Source organism: Balaenoptera acutorostrata, chromosome 1, assembly GCF_949987535.1.
Source record: "Balaenoptera acutorostrata chromosome 1, mBalAcu1.1, whole genome shotgun sequence".
Taxonomy (NCBI): domain Eukaryota; kingdom Metazoa; phylum Chordata; class Mammalia; order Artiodactyla; family Balaenopteridae; genus Balaenoptera; species Balaenoptera acutorostrata.
The window spans coordinates 186331836-186351934 of NC_080064.1; the positions used below are offsets into that span (position 1 = coordinate 186331836).

The 20099-nt window shown below is 35.4% G+C and overlaps 1 protein-coding gene across 1 annotated transcript; it reads left to right on the forward strand.

Moving 5' to 3' along the window:
- Window positions 1-13453: 13453 nt before the first annotated feature.
- On the forward strand, window positions 13454-14283 carry LOC103013598 (28S ribosomal protein S15, mitochondrial-like). Its single transcript, XM_028168755.2, has one exon. It carries the CDS (start codon window positions 13478-13480, stop codon window positions 14255-14257), a length of 780 nt encoding a protein of 259 aa, XP_028024556.1. The 5' UTR covers window positions 13454-13477; the 3' UTR covers window positions 14258-14283.
- Window positions 14284-20099: the final 5816 nt, after the last annotated feature.

The following is a 20099-nucleotide window of genomic DNA, read 5'->3' on the forward strand; positions in this document are numbered from 1 at the left end:
TTTCTTCCCTTGTGTTTCCTGCCCAGGGAATTTCCTTTAGCATTTGTTGTAAAGCTGGTTTGGTGGTGCTGAATTCTGTTAGATTTTGCTTGTCTGCAAAGCTTTTGATTTCTCCGTTGAATCTGAGATTCTTGCTGGGTAGAGTAATCTTGGTGGTAGGTTTTTCTCTTTCATCATTTTAAGTATATCTTGCTACTCCCTTCTGGCCTGCAGATTTTCTGCTGAAAAATCAGCTGATAATCTTATGGGGATTCCTTTGTATGTTATTTTTTGTTTTTCCCTTGTTGCTTTTTTTTTTTTTAAAGAATATTTATTTATTTATTGGCTGTGTTGGGTCTTCATTGCTGCCCGCGGGCTTTCTCTAGTTGCGGCAAGCAGGGGCAACTCTTCATTGCAGTGTGTGGGCTTCTCATTGCAGTGGCTTCTCTTGTTGGAGAGCATGGGCTCTAGGTGCATGGGCTTCAGTAGTTGTGGCTCGTGGGCTCTAGAGCGCAGGCTCAGTAGTTGTGGTGCATGGGCTAGTTGCTCCACAGCATGTGGGATTTTCCCAGACCAGGGCTCGAATCCATGTCTTTTGCATTGGCAGGCAGATTCTTAACCACTGCGCCACCAGGGAAGCCCCCCTTGTTGCTTTTAATATTTTTTCTTTGAATTTAATTTTTGTTAGTTGGTTAATATGTGTCTTGGTGTGTTTCTCCTAGGGTTCATCCTGTACTGGACTCTCTGCACTTCCTGGATTTGGGTGAATATTTTCTTTCCCATGTTAGGTAAGTTTTCCATTATAATCTCTTCAAATATTTTCTCAGACCCATTCTTTTTCTCTTCTTCCTTTGGGATCACTATAATTCGAATGTTGGTGAGTGTAGCATTGTCCCAGAGGTCTCCAAGATTGTCTTCAATTCTTTTTGTTCTTTTTTCTTTATTCTGCTCCTCAGCAGTTATTTCCACCATTTTGTCTTCCAGCTCACTTACTCGTTCTTTTGCCTCAGTTATTCTGTTATTGATTCCTTCTAGTGTATTTTTCATTTCAGTTATTGTGTTTTCATCTCTATTTTTTCTTTAGTTCTTCTAGCTCTTTGTTAAACATTTCTTGTATTTTCTTAGTCTGTGCCTCCATTCTATTTCCAAGATTCTGGATCATCTTTACTATCATTACTCTGAATTCTTTTTCCGGTAGATTACCTGTTTCCTCTTCATTTATTTGGTCTTCTAGGTTTTTACCTAGCTCCTTGCCATTTTCTAGGATCTGTGAACATGCCATGGCCTGCTTTCATATTTTTCTTATAATTATAAGAGAAAAATAATAACTTTAAGTCAAATTTTTGCTTAGGACACTTTTATTTCAGAGAAACTCATTTTTAAAAAGTCTTTCCCCATTTTCTCTTTCAAAAAGTTCCTTCATTTTCAGTTATGTGGAAGGTGAAATGTTTGTGGTTTAAATGCAAATATTGTAGCTCAAATTCAAACACTGTGACTGCTTTTGCAGTAGATGGTAAAACAAAAACAAAACAAAACAAAACACACATACACATTATTTAATGCTTATAAATGAGTTCCATTCTAAGGCACTTCTGGATTCAAGTTCTTTGAGGTGTCCATTTACAGATAAGTAGACCTCATATTTTAATGTTCTCTAAATTGAACATGACCATAAAATGCTAACCTTTCTAAATGTCCCTTTGATTTGTGTGCAATCACCATTTTCTTTTTAGTTTCTCTTATTGAAAAATTAGACGAAAACAAAATGAAACTAAAAGTTACAATTTTTGAATCTTCTCTTTCCTTCATCTCCCTCCTGATGATTGTTTAATTAAATTTTGTATTGTTAAGCTTAGCATAAAGAGAAGTGTAAAAAGCATAAATAAGTAACCACAATGGTAAGTTTGTGATAACTAAGAGATCAAGGAAGGGATTTTCCCACTGAAGGGACCTCAGAAGTCTTCTTAGGCCACTTCCCTCCTCCACAAAGGGAACCACAGTACCAATCTCTAAAGAAGAGTTTTGTTGGTCTTTGAATTTTTATGTGTCATTATTCATTATGCATTCTTTTCTGTCTGACTTCTTTCTCTTAATATTTGTGACCATAATCCATGTTGTACAAGCATTATATAATTTGTTTTATTCTATATAGTATTTGATTATGCAAATATTTCACAATTTACTTGTCTTTCTACTGATGATGGACATTGTTACTTTAGAGTTTTGCTGTATTACGAACAGCACTCTTTATATAAGATTAGCTAGTTCAGACAAAAGATAAACTTAATTCTAGCACAATGTAATTTGGAGAATAGATACTTGTATTTCTATTGAATAAATGCCCAAGCATGGAATTGCAGGGTCATAGGGTATGTGCTCATTTATAGCCTTAGGAGATAGGATAGTATAAAAGAATTCCAGAGCAGACATAGGTATTCTCACCCAACAGCAGTGTATGCTATTTACTCTCCATTTTGGTTACTTTTCTTTTCTTTCTTTCTTTCTCTCTTTCTCCTTTTCTTCCTTCTTTTTTTTTTTTTTTTTTAACAGATGTACTCAAGTACAATTGATGACAATAAACTCGTGTGTGGCAGGGGCGGGTGTACAATTTGATGAGTTTTGGCACACACATATGCTCATGAAACCATTTCAAAATCAAAAATAGCAAACATTTTCATTAACCTCAAATGCTTCCTTTTGTCCCTTTTAAATTTTTCCCTCCTTCCACCCCCAGTCTTGGATAACTTCTGATCTGCTTTTTGTCACTACAGATTGTATTTTTGTATTTTGTACATTTGGTTATTTCTTCTGTGAGGTATCATTTGCTCATTTTTCTATCGTTATCTGTCTTTTCTCTCATTGCTTTGTAAAGATTCTGTATGTTTTTAATATTTGCCTTTTGTTAAATGCGTGTGTTACAAATAGTTCCCCACCAAGGTAATATCTGCTTTTATATTTGTTATGGGTATTCTCTTTCTTCCAGGGTATATATTGGTATGACATTGGGTTATTAACTACAACATTATATTCCAGGTATTAAGGCTGAAACATTTTAATTTTTGGTAAACATTCTGTAAGCTAACTTGATAATACAAAATCAAAGGATACACCACTTTTGAGCCACAAGCTTTATTAAGATGTAATAAAAAAAAAGAAGGCATTAATTCATCTACTTTTTCTAGTATGCCACATTATAAAGCCTTTTCCTTCAATGGAATTGAATTCACCCTTTAAATATCATACTGACAATTATTTTTTTTAGAGACAGATTTATCATGATGCATACATTTTAGGACTTCACACTTATATGAGCCCTTTCCAAGGTCCAAATATTTATTTATATCTTTATAAATACATTTTAAATTTTATTTCTCTTAAAAAGTGCCTCCATATATGTAAGCTTCAGGCGTGAGAAAACCTGGGTGTGATGCAGATCATCTTATGACATTTCTAGTTGCTTTTCCCCACAAATAATAGTAAAAACCAAAACTATCTACATGCTTAAACCCTTCACTACTCATGAAGTTACTATAACACAGCAGGTAAGGTAGTGAGGGCCGAGTCATTAATTGACTGATGGCATACACTAGAGCTTTCTAATGAGGGAAATAGTAAGTAGAAATGGCCATAATTGGTTCTAGTAATGAAAATTAATAAATTTCAAGTCAGCTAAATCAGAAGCACTATTACATTTCACCAAATGTATAAACTTCCAGAATATGGAGAGTTTTAATATTTTTCCCCACTGAGCAATTTTGATAAATCATGTGTCTTGAATGGGAAAGTGTATCTTTCTGACTTCTGCAACATTTCATACTATAGGTATTTAGAGAAATTTAATGAATTAAGCTGTTCATAATTAAATATTCAACCTACAGGGATTTTCTAATCGGTTCCATATATCTTAAGAACAGATCGCCCATTGGAAATAATTGTAACCTGAATGGATAGCCAATATTACATAAACCCTTACACATGAAAGTAAAATCCTTGAAAAGCAATATTATAACTAAATTTGCACTGCTCAAGAGCAGCAAAAGAATCAATTCACCTTTCTGAGTGGAACACAAGAATTCTTTCCAAAAACTGCTTAATGTGACACATTCATATAATTGATGTTTTATAAAGGAAATTTCACAACAGACACTTGAGGCTATGCAGTTTTATTATCTCTGGATACAATATACCTCATTCTCTGCTTATTACTTTAAATTTTAGGTCTTGTTGTAGTGCAGAATATTACCTTGAAGCAATAAACAGTTGTATACCGATTACATAAATCTTAAATCCCCATGATCAACCACTTTCTGGTTTTGGTTTTGTTTTCTTATCTTATTTTCTAAAGCTTTGGTCACACTTGGCATTTCTCTCTCCCTTCTGAAGGTCTGTTGGTCTCACTGTCATGACTTTTCTTACTTCTGGCTCCTTTCTTTCCATTCCCCTTGTTTATCTCCTTATCAACTAACACCCCTAACTTGTGGCTCTGTCCACGTCTCTTTTATTTGTGTTTCACAGTATTCACTGATATTTCCCTGATGTATCAACTTCCTCTATTCTTGAGAACAAGGCAACAGCAGTAGCATCATGTGTTGTATTCTTACATTTTTCAAACCTAAACCTTCCACAATCTGAATTCAGCTTGCCTTTCAAAAATTATCTTCCATTGCTGCTACCCGTAATCCTGTAGTCACTAAGTATCTCTGGCATGTTTTATGAATTCTGAGATTTTTCACTTATACAAATGTTAATTAATTCACTCTTAGGATTCTGTTCTTTTACTGGAATCCTTTAAGGTCTGGCTTATCCCCCACTTCCTTCTTGATCTCTACCCCAGTTACCCTAGCTCTGAGGGAGGGCTTCCTTATAACTACTATAGGACTTTTAAAGATAAAAATGATAGTCCAGTTTGTGTCTTAAGGTCTGTGTCTAATTCTAACAATTAAAAATAATCCACTCAAACAATAAAATAAATATTGTTTAAAAAATTGTTCTGTGTATAACAATCGGCAAGGTATGGAAAGTGGTATTTGGCTCAGGGTGTTGGTAAAGGGATGAGTTTAATTTTTTAACTTCTTCTCATTGTAGGTTAGGAGATGCTGGGGTTAATATCAAACCTCATAAATAGATAACAGTGAGAAAAGCCAAAAAGATAAATCTCGGTTACATACTAAATAAGTTCCGAGGGCAAAGCAGAAAAACCTAGATCAGTGCACAAATCTAAAAAGCAGAGTAAAACTGCAGGCAATACTCGAGGTCACGAAGAGACAGGATTGGTTAAGCTTGATGAAGTGTAGGAATGAACCTAGGAGGAAACTGGCACTCTTGTGATATAAAAGGGTTTATCGCATTTGCTACATAGTTCTTTGAAGTATTTGAAGTACATAACATTAGAAGTACTAGTTGGATGCATTTCTCCAGGCATAAAGAACAGATGCTAGCAGAACATACATATGTGAACATTAGCATAAAATAATTATTGATATAAAAACATATGCAACTAAACATAGTTCACACTTTTGCAAATTAAATGTGAGACATTATAATTTCCAGAAAATCTCCCTAGTGACATCTGTTTGCTTTTGACAAGACAGAAAACTCAAGAAGCCCTCTCAAGTCTCTGTTGACGGCAAGATGAATTCCAGACCAACTATAATCATAAAATGTCCCCCCAACATATTCAGAAAGAAGAGTAACTTATCAAGAATCACATGCCAGCTCCTATGCTAAATAACTTCACATGTATTTCATTATTTAATACACAGAAAACATCATGATATATTGTAGAGAACAGTCACTCATTCCACAAGATGTTTTTCGTATATAATTATTCAAATACAATAATGATAATTATATTCCTTGTGGTAGTATTTTTTTGGAGGGGAAAAAAAAAACTGCCTTTAATGACATCTGGAATGGCAGAGGACCCTTTCCCAAGAGAAACAACCATAATCAGTGGAAACTATTTTTAAAAAACAAAACACTTAAAGCCTCTGAATATTACCCTAAAGACATACAACCAGAAGAATGTTTTACAGAAAAAAAGAAATTTGCTAAATACTGGTAAGAATATCCAGAGACTGTGGCACTTGAGCCACAAAGCTCTCCCAACCTGACCACTACAGCATCACTACAGGTGGGTGTGGCCAAGATCGCAGGGCTCTCCTTCCCTCCAGATCCCAGCCTCGGGCTACAGTATCGCTCCGGGAGATGGAGGGTATTCAGCGTTTCCTGTCCTCCTCAGCTCTGTGCTGCAGGAGCTCTCTTACAGGCAGTAGACAGGGAGAGATCTGGGGCTCCCTTTCCCCATCTATCCCCAATTCCTATGGTGGAGTTTCTATTCCAGGCACTGCAGCCTCAGAATAGAGTCCTGACATCCCTGTTTAACATTATTCACAGGGTAAAGGTTTTATGCCCTAGAGGCAAGCTCAGAGGATCATGAGCTACTGCCCTTGCCCAGAGCCCTGCTTGTACAGGAGAGATTTCCTTCTGAGGTCAGGCCACTGTCTCTGCCCTTATCCCAACTGCACAGCAGTGGTGCAGGAGATTGACCTAAGGGGAGAGGAAGGCAGTAAGAACTAAGAGCTGTGAGACTGTCCCCAAGGGGACAGGCTGAATTTGGAACAGAGAGTGGGGAAGTTTAAGCATAAGGCCACTTGAAAACAGTGGAAATTTGGGTAGGAAACATTAAGAAGAGTCTGGTAACAACAGACTAGAGCAACAATCTAAACTTCGACCAACTAATATTTTAACAGAGAGAATCAGGCAGAAAGACAGCTGAGGGGAGCCTCCTTGGGGCCAGATTAAACCTCAGAAAAAATGGCCTTAAAGATGATTCCATTTTTTTAAAATAAAGTTTTTGCCCCTCCCTCTCTTCCTTCCTGTCTAGCTTTTTTTCTTCTTTAAATGTAAAAAACACCTTGGTACAGCAGAGACACACACACGCAGGGCAGGTGGAAGGGCTGCATGTAAGGACTTGCCTTGGCTGCTGCCACTCTGTAACTTAATAGTTATAAACCTCAACTGAAGAGGTTTGACTGAGGCAGTAACTCAGGCCCTCCAGAGTCACTGGCTGGGAAGGTTCCAGAACCTCTGGCTGGTTCAGATCTCATAATGCCCCAGGGGCTGAGCTCACAGCAGTGGTGCAGTAGGGGCCCCTGAGCAGTGATAGTGAACACTGAGCCACTTGCTGAGTGGTGCCAACCTGGGCACTGATTGGCTCACCCTGCCCATCAGTGTGCCGGGTGGGGCAGATGCAACTGATGTAAGCTGTGTTCACAACAAAATACTAGAATAGTCAACTCATCAGCATATAAAAAGCATTATACACCATAACAAAATCGGGGTTATCCCAGGAATGCAATGAAATAAATGTGATACGTCATATTAATTGAATAAATAAAAACAACTACATGATAATCTCAATAGATGCAGAAAAAAATTTTGACAAATTTAACCACCCTTTCATGACAAAAATACTCAGTAAGTTAGGAGTAAATGGAAACTTTCTCAACATGATAAAAAATATCTATGAAAATACCACAGCTAACATTATAGTTAAAGGTGAGAGAAGAATACTAAACACTTTGAAAGCAAGAAGCAGACAGATAAAGGCAAGACATTTGACCCTTACAAGGTGCTCTTACATTGAAATTAAAGCACTAAGAATAGCTGATACAAAAAATGCATAATTGGCATCTACATGCTCACATAGTTTCTTTTATCAGCTATACAAACTGTTTGTTAAATGCCGGCCAAATAAATTATGCATATTAATCCACATTAAATAAAATGTGTATGTGTAAGTTTTCTGAGAAAAGTAAAATTGTGTAAAATATAAACATTATAATTATTTTAATTTTCATATAGGCTGTATGCATATGCATTTATGGTTATTTTTAATTTCAGAGTACAATGTTTTCCATACCTAACCAGTTCTTGCTATAAGAACTAGTTACTTGACATATTATAGGCAGTAATGACTAGTAGTAATGGTATAACATTGAAGATGATATAAAAGATTCTCTTAAGAAAATTTGCAAACATCAAAGTGTGACAGAAATATTACTATGCATTTTTTTTTAAATTTTGTTATTTATTTATTTTTTATTTATTTAATTTTTGGCTGTGTTGGGTCTTCGTTTCCGTGCGAGGGCTTTCTCTAGTTGAGGCAAGCGGGGGCCACTCTTCATCGCGGTGCGCGGGCCTCTCACTATCGCGGCCTCTGTTGTTGCGGAGCATAGGCTCCAGACGCGCAGGCTCAGCAGTTGTGGTTCACGGGCCTAGTTGCTCCGCGGCATGCGGGATCTTCCCAGACCAGGGCTCGAACCCGTGTCCCGTGCATTGGCAGGCGGACTCTCAACCACTGCGCCACCAGGGAAGCCCCACTATGTATTTTTAAAATAAAAAAAACTTACACATAGATCATGTGAGTATAAATAACCATGTTGATTCTGTTGTTGGAGAAATTATCACTGTTCTACTTAAGAAATATAAATATATTGCTAGAACTGTGTTCTTCTCTAGGAAGAAAAGGAGAATGATTTGTTAATAGGTGGGGGGTAATTTTCCCTGATATTTATTAATAAAGCTTTTCTCTAAAGTAATGAATTAAGAATCTGAGACTATTTCATAGTAAACATCTTTGTTATCAGCTCCAAAGCAAACTGTATATGGTAGCCCAGTTGAAAGATTTCTCTAATTCTATATATGTGGCTTTTACAACCCTAATTTTCCCCTGAATTTGTTTTTCCTTGAGTATCAAGCTTCTTGAATCTTCTACTATTGAGAATATTTCTTACTAAAGTAATTATAATAATTACTAATTTGATAAAAACTATATGTTTTAGGATGCTAAGTTAAGAATTATTCTATATCATTAGTTTATTCAATATAATTAATTGTATTTGCATAAATACAAAAAAGTGAAAATGAGAAAAACATAATTGGAAAGCATTAAGCGCAGCTGTGTATTTAATGCAAGGTTTTTTTATGGCTATTTCTAGTCTAAGTGGGAAATAGTATATAAAAAATACCACCTGTGCATACAAAAGAATTTTAATAATTAAAATAAATGACATTTTCCATATATTTGCAAGTGATTTTTTCTGGTTTTCTAAAATATATTAAGATAACCCAAAATTATGAAATTATAATCCAAGCTCCATAGCCCAAGATATGAGCATGTTATGTTTTTAAGCAGAACAAGAATACCTATTTTTTTAAGTTTATGCTCAAAATATTATTTTTTGCTCTGGTTTATGCTCTAACACTTGAATCATATTAATTATAGGTTTGCTAGACCTAATTTTACAAGAAAAAGTATAATTAAAAATCAGTATTTTCCTCCAATTTTCTTTTTTTTTTTTTTTTTTAACACATATATGAAGTTATTAGACAGTTACAATCTGAGTGAGGGCTGGGCATCAGTAATATCATTGCATCAATGTTGAACCTCCAGCGGAATTCCCTGGCGGTCCAGTGCTTAGGACTCTGTGCTTTCACTGCCGTGGGCCTGGGTTCAATCTGTGGTGGGGAACTAAGATCCTGTGATGGTGGGGGGCGGGGTCTGGTCCTCAGCTGGTCCCAGCAACATCTGGTTATATTGGCTCCAGCAGAACTTTAAGGACCATCAAGGACCCTCCCAAGACAACACCCAGGGACCCTCCCAGCCAGCAGGAAGGTCACACCTAGCCCTGGAGCAAGCAGGTTGTTGAGTCAGTGTGTGGGAGGGTCCCAGATCTTATCAGCAGCCCAGGAGGGTCCCAGCTTAGCCAGTAGGGAGAGGTGCAGCCGTGAGGACCTCTTAGAATCATCCTTCCCTGGTTTCAGGACTTAACGAAGCTCAGGTTCTTCATGTCTCATCACAGAAAGAATTCAGTGTGAGACAAAGTAATGGGTAAGAAGTGGATTTATTTAGAGTGAAACACACTCCACAGAGTGTGGGCCATCTCAGAAGGTGAGAAAGGCCTCTTATGTTGTTTTTAATGTATAGAATATGGATTGTTATAGACTGAATGTGTATGCTCCCCTGAAAATTCATATGTTGAAACTCTACCCCCCATGTAATGGAATGAGGAGATGGGACTTGTGGGAAGTAACTAGGATTAGATGAGGTAGTGAGGGTGGAGCCCTCTTGAATGTGATTAGTGCCCTTATAAGAGTCAGGAGAGAGCCTGATTCTTCTCTCTACTCTCTACCATGTGAGGATACAAGAAGTCATCAATCTGCATTCTGGAAGAGGGTCCTCACCAGAATCTGACCATGCTGGCAGCTCAATATCCAATTTCCAGCCCCCAAAAATGTGAGATATAAATTTCCATTGTTTATAAACCACTCAATCTACATATATTTTATAGTAGTGTGAACTGACTGAAATAGTGCCTTTCAAAAATAATACTCTTGTAAAGTCCTCAAGTAGAGGGTTAACAACTCAGTTCTAAGTATTTAAATTTCTCTTTAAATTGTATTTTTTCTGGCTCCACCACTTAGTTATCATGTGACCTTGGTCAAATTATGTTTCCCGTTCCTCAGTCACCTCATTTAGACACTATTTTAGACTGACGACAGAGTTTCAGAGCTTGGGTTATGGAGCCTGACTGCTGCACAAGTACCTAAGAACTCACAGGTAACTTGACTAATCTGAGTGTGTGCATGTGTGTGTGAGTGTGTGGGTTACTCATCAGCTTGGGCAATTTATGGGGATTTGTGAGACACACACTTAGAAAAGTTTGTCTTCTATACAAAAGATTACATTAATAACCATGTTTTTGGTATGTTTAAGTTCCTTGAAATGCTCTCGTGATCTCAGCTGACATTTTTGCTAGAGTTACATTGTAGAAAAATTATGTGACAGAATAAACTCATGCTTCAATAGCTAAAACTTACAGATTTGCTTAAATGGAAATATAAAAATCTATAGGAATTTAAATACTAATTTTGTGAAAAGACAGCTTTTATTGGAGCACATTCATCTACTTGCATTTTTTTTTTAGCAGACTTTTCAGTTCTGGAGGACTTTTATTTATCTATGTGCATTCAATACATTGTGTGTTTAGTATCAGTAAAGTTTTCTCCAAACCGACTGTCAGGTGATATGAATTTCAAATGAACTCAGCTTTCAATATGTCAATCACAGTAATAAAGAAAAGCAAAATTCTTCAAAACTGGGAAGCATCACAGTGGTATGTTCAAGATATTAACACTGAGACTAGGCTTATTTGTTAATTTTATTCTGTCTATTACCTTTGTCATTGCTTACCTAACCATTGGGACCCAATATAAAAGACATTTTTCAAATATATGGTTGATGGATAGTTAGATCATTTATGACAGTAGCTGATAGACCAAGAAGTAACATGGTAAAAGAACACTCATTTTCAGAAATTGCTGTAGCATAATGATGTTGTTGTAGTATCCCAAAGTGTAAGAAAACTATTGCTATGATTAGCATTCCATATCATTTTAAATGCATGATGACACAAGTTTTTCGGAATATGCTAGGTAAGGAGAATTTCAAAGCACTTCCTGATTTTTAACTCAACTTTTAAATTTTTACAAGTTCAATAAACATTTAAAAAAATGATCCTAAATAATTTTGTCTGATAATAGAGTATTGTCTGATGTCTTCAGGCAAATTTGATTAGCAGTTGCTTCATGCTGATCTTGATAAGTCATCACATTCAAAGCAGATGTGCTTTTCAATAATCCTAAATTTAAATTCTTTCAGTTCTTTTTTTCCTCCTAAAGTGTGTATGCTCTTCAGAAGCATTCAATTTCATATCAACAAAAATATTTAAATGCATAAGTTAAAGAGTGTTCCTTTTAAATAAGCATTCTAAACTACTATGAGGCTAATTTTGAATGAGAAATGCTGCACTTTTGAAGAATAGCTATATCATTAATCTGTAATCAGCCATTGACATATTCATTTGTTCAAGAGACCAGCTGTTGGTAGGACAATTTTCATAAAATTAAGAAATCAATGTTATAACCATATGCAGTGTTTGATTTGATAAAGAGTAGAATTAGTAATAAAACTAGAGTGTAGTACTTCATAAAGAGATGACATTCATATAACCTTAACCCTTTACACAAATAAATCTGAAATTAAAATGTTTTTTTAACTTAGAAATAATTTTTTTCACCTTCCAACATATGTTCTGAAAGTTCTTTATTTGTGTTTTGTAGAGAAGTGATATCAGAAAAATGTAACTCCAAAGACAAAAAAGTGAGCTAATAAATATGTCCTTAGTATGAATATCTGTGACTAGGTTAAAATAAATCCAACAATAATTTACACATAAAATTCCATATATAGGTCATTTTGAGATAAGATAATTACCATAATAAAAAATGTTTTGATACAAAATACTTAATCTAATGATTTGAGTATATATTCTCAATTCTATTCATACAATTTAATTCATGCAAACTAAAGGTAAATTGTTTAAATCAAAAGAAAAATAATTTAGAAATAGAGATTATTTTGGAAATCAAATGAGTCAACACAGGGTGATAAATTATGTGTGATCTATTGTTATAGAAAGTAAACACAAATAATACACAAAATGACCTTTATTGTCTAGTTTTAATAACCTCTTTGAAGAAATCATAATCAGAGGACTTCTAAAAGTATCAATCAATTGTATACATGTAATTTAATAAGAAATATGAATACATGTGCACTCATAGATATCAAAAGGTTTGAAATTCAGTTATTTAATTCAAGCAGGTAGGAAAAATGTGATCACAGAATTATGATATAATTAGAATAATTGAATTACTTTGCTAGTTTAAATAAAAAGAGCTCTACAAATGTTGAGTATTTGATTTAAAATCAATTCTTTATGGAAAGAAAACCCTGTTCTAACAGGTTGTATGTTGAATAACAAAGGAAACATCTTCAATTTAGGTTTCTAAATTGGTTTTTACAGTTCTCCACTAAAATATTTAATTGAAACACTTTAACACTTTGCATATATAAAGATGCACAAAACGTCAAATAAAATGACCATAAGCCTGCCTTGTTGAGCCTGTCCACAGCCTCTGTCACCACCAAATACAGCTTTATTAATGAGACCACTAGCTGAGGCAAGAAAATATCAAGCCTCACATACTGTATCTTCCTGTTCACAGGTTTTTTTTTCAGTTTCTTCAGCAGTGAGAAATTAAGGAAAACAATCACAGAGGAAACAAATCTCATCACAAATATACTTTTCTAAATGCCCTAAAACCTTAGCTTCAACCCTGTAATTTTGCAACTTCAATTTCCTTAATAATATAAGGGTAAAGTAAAATAAGCAAGCAGACAAAAACATAGCAGCAAATTATTTTACATTCTTTTAATGGAGATAAGGGGTCTCTTTCCTGCTCTTGAATTTGAGCAGGATTGCTACTGCTTTGATCAAAAAAAGATGGTGTTTTAAGTTCCAACTGTTCTCAGCACTCCACTTATTCTTCTGATTAAGTGGGGCGGGTCCCTCGGGGGTCAGAAGCCACCATGCTGAGGGCGGCGTGGAGGGCGCTGAGTCCGATTCGGACCCAGGCAGTGACCCAGGCCCCAGTCCTCGGGCTGCCGGGCGAAGGGTGCGCCAAGCTTCTCTCCGTCCAGCGGGACCTTCCCTCACGTCCTGGAGGTTTCATCCTCTGGGCCACCCGTGGATATGCCACCCAGAAACCAGTCCAGCCCAGCCATGAAGATGACCCACCCCCTTCTATGCTGCTCAAGGACTACCAGGACATCCCTGGAATTGAGAAGGTTGATGATGTCGTGAAAAAACTCTTATCTTTGGAAATGGCCAACCAGAAAGAGAAGCTAAAAATCAAGAAAGAGCAGCTGATGAACAAGGTCGAGGAAAACCCTAAGGACAACAGCTCCCTGGAGGCTCGAATCGTTGCCTTGACTGTCAAGATCCGCAGTTATGAAGAACACATGCAGAAACATCGAAAGGACGAAGCCCACAAGCGCTATCTGCTGCTGAGCATTGACCAGAGGAAAAAGATGCTCAAAAACCTCCGCAAGACCAACTATGCTGTCTTTGAGAAGACATGCAGGGAGCTGGGGATTGAGTACACCTTTCCCCCTGTGTACTACCGAAAAGCCCACCACCGCTGGGTGACCAAGAAGGCTCTGTGCATTCGGGTTTTCCAAGAGGCTCAAAAGCTGAAGAAGCAAAAAAGGGCCTTAAAAGCTGCAGCTGCAGCAGCCCGGAAACAAGGCCAGAAGAACCCAGAGAGCCCTTCCAAAACTGAACCAGAGGCAATCAAAGAAAACCAATAAATGTTAAAATTAAAAAAAAAAAAAAAGATATTTTCTGCCTTGCCTCATAGCCATGTATTTGGTAATAAGAATAGCAACTAAATTTTTTATACTGAATATCAATTTCTCAAATAGATAAATAGGCAAATGTATGAGGATTATAGATGGGGCCCCTTATAAGAAAGCTTTTGCCTTCTTAAAAATTGGAAGACGTATATTTGCAATATATATGACTCTTACAAAAAGTTCAAATGACTATATTAACTTTCAGTCAGAAGGAATGCTTATTATAACACTACATTCTTTTAATAAATGTTATTAAAACACATATAAAAGATATAAAATGTTATTAAAATGAATTTTAAAATCTATAATATTTAAAATGATGCTCTTTACAAAAATATTCATGAATTAAGTAAGATGCATTGTTTAGTTTTATATTTTGTTCAAAGTAATTTTATTTAAATATAGGAATTAAAAAGTATATACCTCTGGCTTTGATTTTATTTTACTAGGTGTCAGGAGCTCAGCTGAGCTGGGTGAAAGGGGAGCTGCCAGGTATCAGGGTAGCCAGTTAAGGCAACAAGGCAGAAATGAAAGAGTTAAGACTTTGGTCACTTACTACAATGAAATAAGAGAAAGGCTCAGGACTGCATTGCATTTTACCCCATGAAATGGAGCATAGAGCCAGGTAGGTCAGTGCTTTTCACCCCACTTTGGAGGGAGCCCCAAACAAAAGGCTCCAGCAGTTTTATGAACCCTGAGTTGGGGGTAAGGGTGAGGATGGGGGTGTGGCACAACCTAGGGAGGCCCAGGCATGGGAAAGTATTGAATCAGAGCGGGGAAAAGTTATCTTCAAGGTTTCCCCTTCCCTCCCCATATGGAGGCCTGTCTCTGCCCAAGGCCTTAGCTAGAGACCCAGGAATGAGTGTGAGGAGGCTAGGAATTTAAATACACAAAGAGCAGATCCACCAGAATGCCTGAAGGGACTTCCCTGGTAGGTGTGGAGCCAGAAGGAAATATACAGTTGTATCATTCTTTTATTTTAATTAATTTTTATTGGAGTATAGTTGATTTACAACGTTGTGTTAGTTTCTGCTGTACAGCAAAGTGAATCAGTTATGCATGTATATATATATATATATATATATATATATATATATTATATATGTATATGTATCTCCACTCTTTTTTAGATTCTTTTCCCATATAGGCCATTACAGAGTATTGAGTAGAGTTCCCTGTGCTATACGGTAGGTTCTTATTAGTTAGCTATTTTATATATAGTAGTGTGTATATGTCAATCCCAGTCTCCCAATTTATCCCTCCCCCACTTTCCTCCTTGGCAACCATAAGTTTGTGACTCTATTTCTACAATTGTATCATTCTTAATGTTGACAATCAACTAACATTTATTGAGCAAATGCTATTACTAAGTTTCACAAATATTATTTCCTGTTGTTACTTAATTGAGTCCTCATTAAACCATGAAACCATGCAAGTTTGGTCATATATCAACCCAAATCTTGAGACTATTAAAGTGCAGCTCAGAATTGTCAAGACACTCGCCCTAGGTTACACACTACTAAAGGGCTGAAACCACTTTTATCTCATTTCTGTCCTATTCACTAATGTTTTATCACTGCATATCTGCTTAGGGCACAAAACACTCCAAATGATGGATAATCCATGACAATGTAAATAGCTACTGTGTACATATTTCTCTCACTTTTTTGCAGTTTTTTTTTCTAGTGTCCAGAGACCTCTTTTGAACTGATAGGAAATAGCAGGCGTACAATTCAGAGGGATAAACTTTGTCATGATAAGAAAATGATGTATCTGAGATTTTTTTTCTTGATACTGGTTCAGCCATTTTCTTCAATTTTTTTTTTTTAATAATTATTTATTTATTTATTTATTTTTGGCTGTGTTGGGTCTTCGTTTCTGTGCGAGGGCTTTCTCCAGTTGCGGCAAGTGGGGGCCACTCTTTATTGCAGCCTCTCGTTGCGGAGCACAGGCTCCAGACGTGCAGGCTCAGTAGTTGTGGCTCACGGGCCTAGTTGCTCCGCGGCATGTGGGATCTTCCCAGACCAGGGCTCGAACCCGTGTCCCCTGCATTGGCAGGCAGATTCTCAACCACTGAGCCATCAGGGAAGCCCTTCTTCTTCAATTTTAATATAGGTTTCTGGTTGAGCTTAGAATATTTATTTCCATTACATGGAAATAACTCTCTCCTGTAGTTAAATACATTTTGGAATTGCATTTATTATTAGGGGATAGGATTCTAAAAAAGACAAGGGTGGCCCTTTAGGTGTTTAGATACCCGATGACATTATCGTGTATGTTTTCTTTCTTATATCTTTGTGTTGATGAAAGTAGGAGCTGGGTGTAGAAAAAATGAGCAATATGCTGCTTGTGTTCTGAAGCTGCTTAACATGTAGAGGCATAAATAAACAAGTATTTAAGCAATTATACAAAGAAGTAAATAATAAAACAGTGGTGGGATGCTATTGAAATGCATAAGCTGGAAACAACCCCTATATAGAAAACATGGAATTGTTGACCAAATTATTAGCATGAGGCAAATATAAAAGTAGTTATTTGGAATAATGGTATTCTAAGAAAATGGAATACAATGTGTCCAATACTGGAAAAAAAAATATCAAGAATAGCTGAATAGAGAAAATACAAATTATAAATAGTTTTAATTTTCAATTTTGATTCTTTTAGATCTTAATAAATAAGCATTTGTTTTGTTGTTCGTTTTTAGATCACTAAGTTTATCATTTTTATTTCATTTTGAAAAGCTTGGCTATTATTTTCTCAATTATTTTTAGTGTCTTTATTCTCGTTCTGGAATGCCAATTACATATATATTAGATCATTTACTCTTGTTCCAAATTCCACCTAGGAATTGTCCCTGTGTATTTATTTATTTATTTATTTATTTTAGCTTACTTCTTTCTGTGATTTTATTTCATAGTTTCTACTGTTAGATCTCCAATTTGATTAATTATTAATTCTTCAGTGAAATATCAATTTCACAAGTTATATTTTTATCTTTAGAAAACTTTTGCCTATTTTTAAACTCTTTATTATATACATGCTTTCATGTAAATCTCGAAGCATATTAATGATAACTTTCTATTTCTTTTCTGCTAATCCCATCATTTCAGTTTCTGTTTTCCGATTTGTCTCCTTGCTATGGGTCATATTTTTCTGCTTCCTCACCTGTCTAATACATTTATTTGATGTCAAAACTGATAAATTTTATGTTGCCAAATACCTGATGCTGTTGTATTCTTTTAAGGAAAGTTGCAATTTTTATTGATAGACATCTAAGTTATTTAAACATGAATTTTCACAGCCTGAGGCTCATTTTTTATTATTTTGGACAAATCAGAGTAGTCTTTACTTTGTGGCTCATTCAGCCCCATTACTCTGATGAGACTCTTCTGGGCTTTCTGTTGAATGTCTCCTATGCTTAACAAGGTCTCTACACTTTGGCTGTTGGCATATCCAACAATTTCTGGCCCTTTTTGAGTTATGGTAATTCTTTCAACTTACAGCTCCTAGGTAGTCATTTTTTTACCTGGAAGTTAATTTTTGTCTGGCATTTTGGAAATTTCATCTGACAAATTCATAGATTAGTATCTAGGCAAAGACTCAAGTGGATGCCTATGTAGAGTTTTTGTTTTTAAAGCTCTTCTGCTAAACTGCTCCCTTTTCTGTGGTCCTCTCTCTCACACATTCCAGCCTTCTTAGGTTCCCTGAACCTCTTATCTTTCTCTTCAGTTCAACAAAACTGTCTCGGTCTGTGTCCTCTCCCTCACTGGAAGTCCAGAGCAATGATTTCCTTCTCTCAACAATCATAAATTTATGCTGGCTCTTTTGCAATGGCTGAAAACTGTTGCTTCCTATATTTTTCCCATCTTTCTAGTTATTTACAGTGGGAGTGTCAGTAGAGATTCTGATACTACCTCATGACTACAAGTGAAATTTTCACTATCTTTTTATAAGGAAAGTAAGTAGTTAGAAAATGAATTTATTTGTGAAGACATCACATTTTTTACTCAGGAGAGAGAGAAAGAGAGGGAGAGAGAGAGGAAGGAAGCTGGAGGACATAATTATTTTAGTTATTTCTGTCTTACCCATAAGTGGTAAAGTAAATCTAGTAGACATATAAGTGGACAGTATGAATAATTATTTCTGAATTCCAAATCACTAAGACCTGCAATGCCTAGATTTTTGCATGATTCCCAAGAGGATTTCCCTCAGTTTATTGGTGTCCAATGATGATAAAAAGGTGCCTCTGCTATCATTTCATCTGCTTGGACACTAACATGTGTGGGCATGTAGTCTTCCTTTCTTTGTCAGTATCCTTCACACGTCTTTTTTCAATTCTGTCTTCCTCTTTCCTCAGTATAAGAACCATACCTAGAATTATTTAAGTAGTATGATCAGTGAGAAAAAATGAGTGGGCTCTTCCTCTAGTCAGTGCAGGAATTCATTGTTCCCTCAGTTATTCCACAGGTTTTATCTGGCATTTAATGAAAAAAATGTTAATCTTAGTAGACAATGACAAATACATAAAATATGTTTTATAATATTTGACTATACAGTTGATCCAAAATCCTTTTAAATCACCTGAAATCTGTTTCAGCATATTAATTGTATGCTATTATTTAATACCATTAGTAAGCAGAATATAAGAAAACACTGTCTGGGTTTTCAATAATACGATGCTATTATTCATTTATAAAGAAATGCATGCACCTTTTAAAGGAAGATTGTTACGATGTTCCAGTTACATAGGCAGGAGAGAGGTGGTTATATAACTAATTCAATATCAGAAAAGATTAAACTTTTAATCACTTAGTGTGCATCCTAAATCACATAAATTATACTTTTCAGAGTTCAAATTAGAAACCAAGCTAAATAATATTTTTAATGATTGAAAATATTTTTAACAAAAGTGTACTTCTATATCTGTTTTCTTTTCTCTTTTTTTTTTAGAATAGTGAAACTATAGAATAGAAAACACTGTTGATTTTTTTCACAACATTTATGGTAATCATAGCTGTGTCTAACTGCATGTAGGCTTCCTGATATCTGCAGTTTAATATTCATTGGGCATGTTAAGTACATATTGTATTACTTTAAATATTAATTTCTTTAGGTTTTTGTCCTCAACAATTAAATATTTAAAATTAGATACACTGCAACAAATTTAATGTGTTTCTATCATTGATAATATATCATATTTTTATTTGTCACTTAATTTTTTTCCTTTCAATCGATCTTCACTTACTACTGTTTACCAGTATTTATTTTATTTACTAAGTTGACAAAAGTTATTAGAAGATTTTTAAGATCTCATTAATACATTGTCAAAAACAACAGATGCAGGAAAGAATCAAATTATGGTGGTTATTACCCCGAAGTAAGATTCTGTGTCAAAATTTAATTTTCTTTATTGTTTCTTTAAGGTTTTGTAATGTAAAATATAATAATACATGAATACCAATTTGGAAGTATTTGTGGCTCCTGGCAACCTTGAAAATGAATTATGATTCATTTTTCTCCTCCATAATCTGAAGAAAACTGAACACTGCAGTAAAAGAATGGAACCTGATGCCTTTCAAATAGTGTACAGACCTGGCCCATTTTTCCTCTTCTCTGTAACAATAAATTATCATTAAAAGAACGGTTGCAGGCATCGCATCATTCCTTACAGAATCTTAGAACTTAAAAGAATTCACCTTTGAAATTATAAGGTAAACTATTTTCGCTTCACATGAACTGAGTGTATTTTCTTCCGAGGATACTTCAGTTTAAATTTGTAAAACTTCATATAAAGATT

Coding starts and splice junctions, on each gene's coding strand:
- LOC103013598 (XM_028168755.2), top strand. CDS start 13,478: ATGCTGAGGGCGGCGTGGAGGGCGCTGAGTCCGATTCGGACCCAGGCA.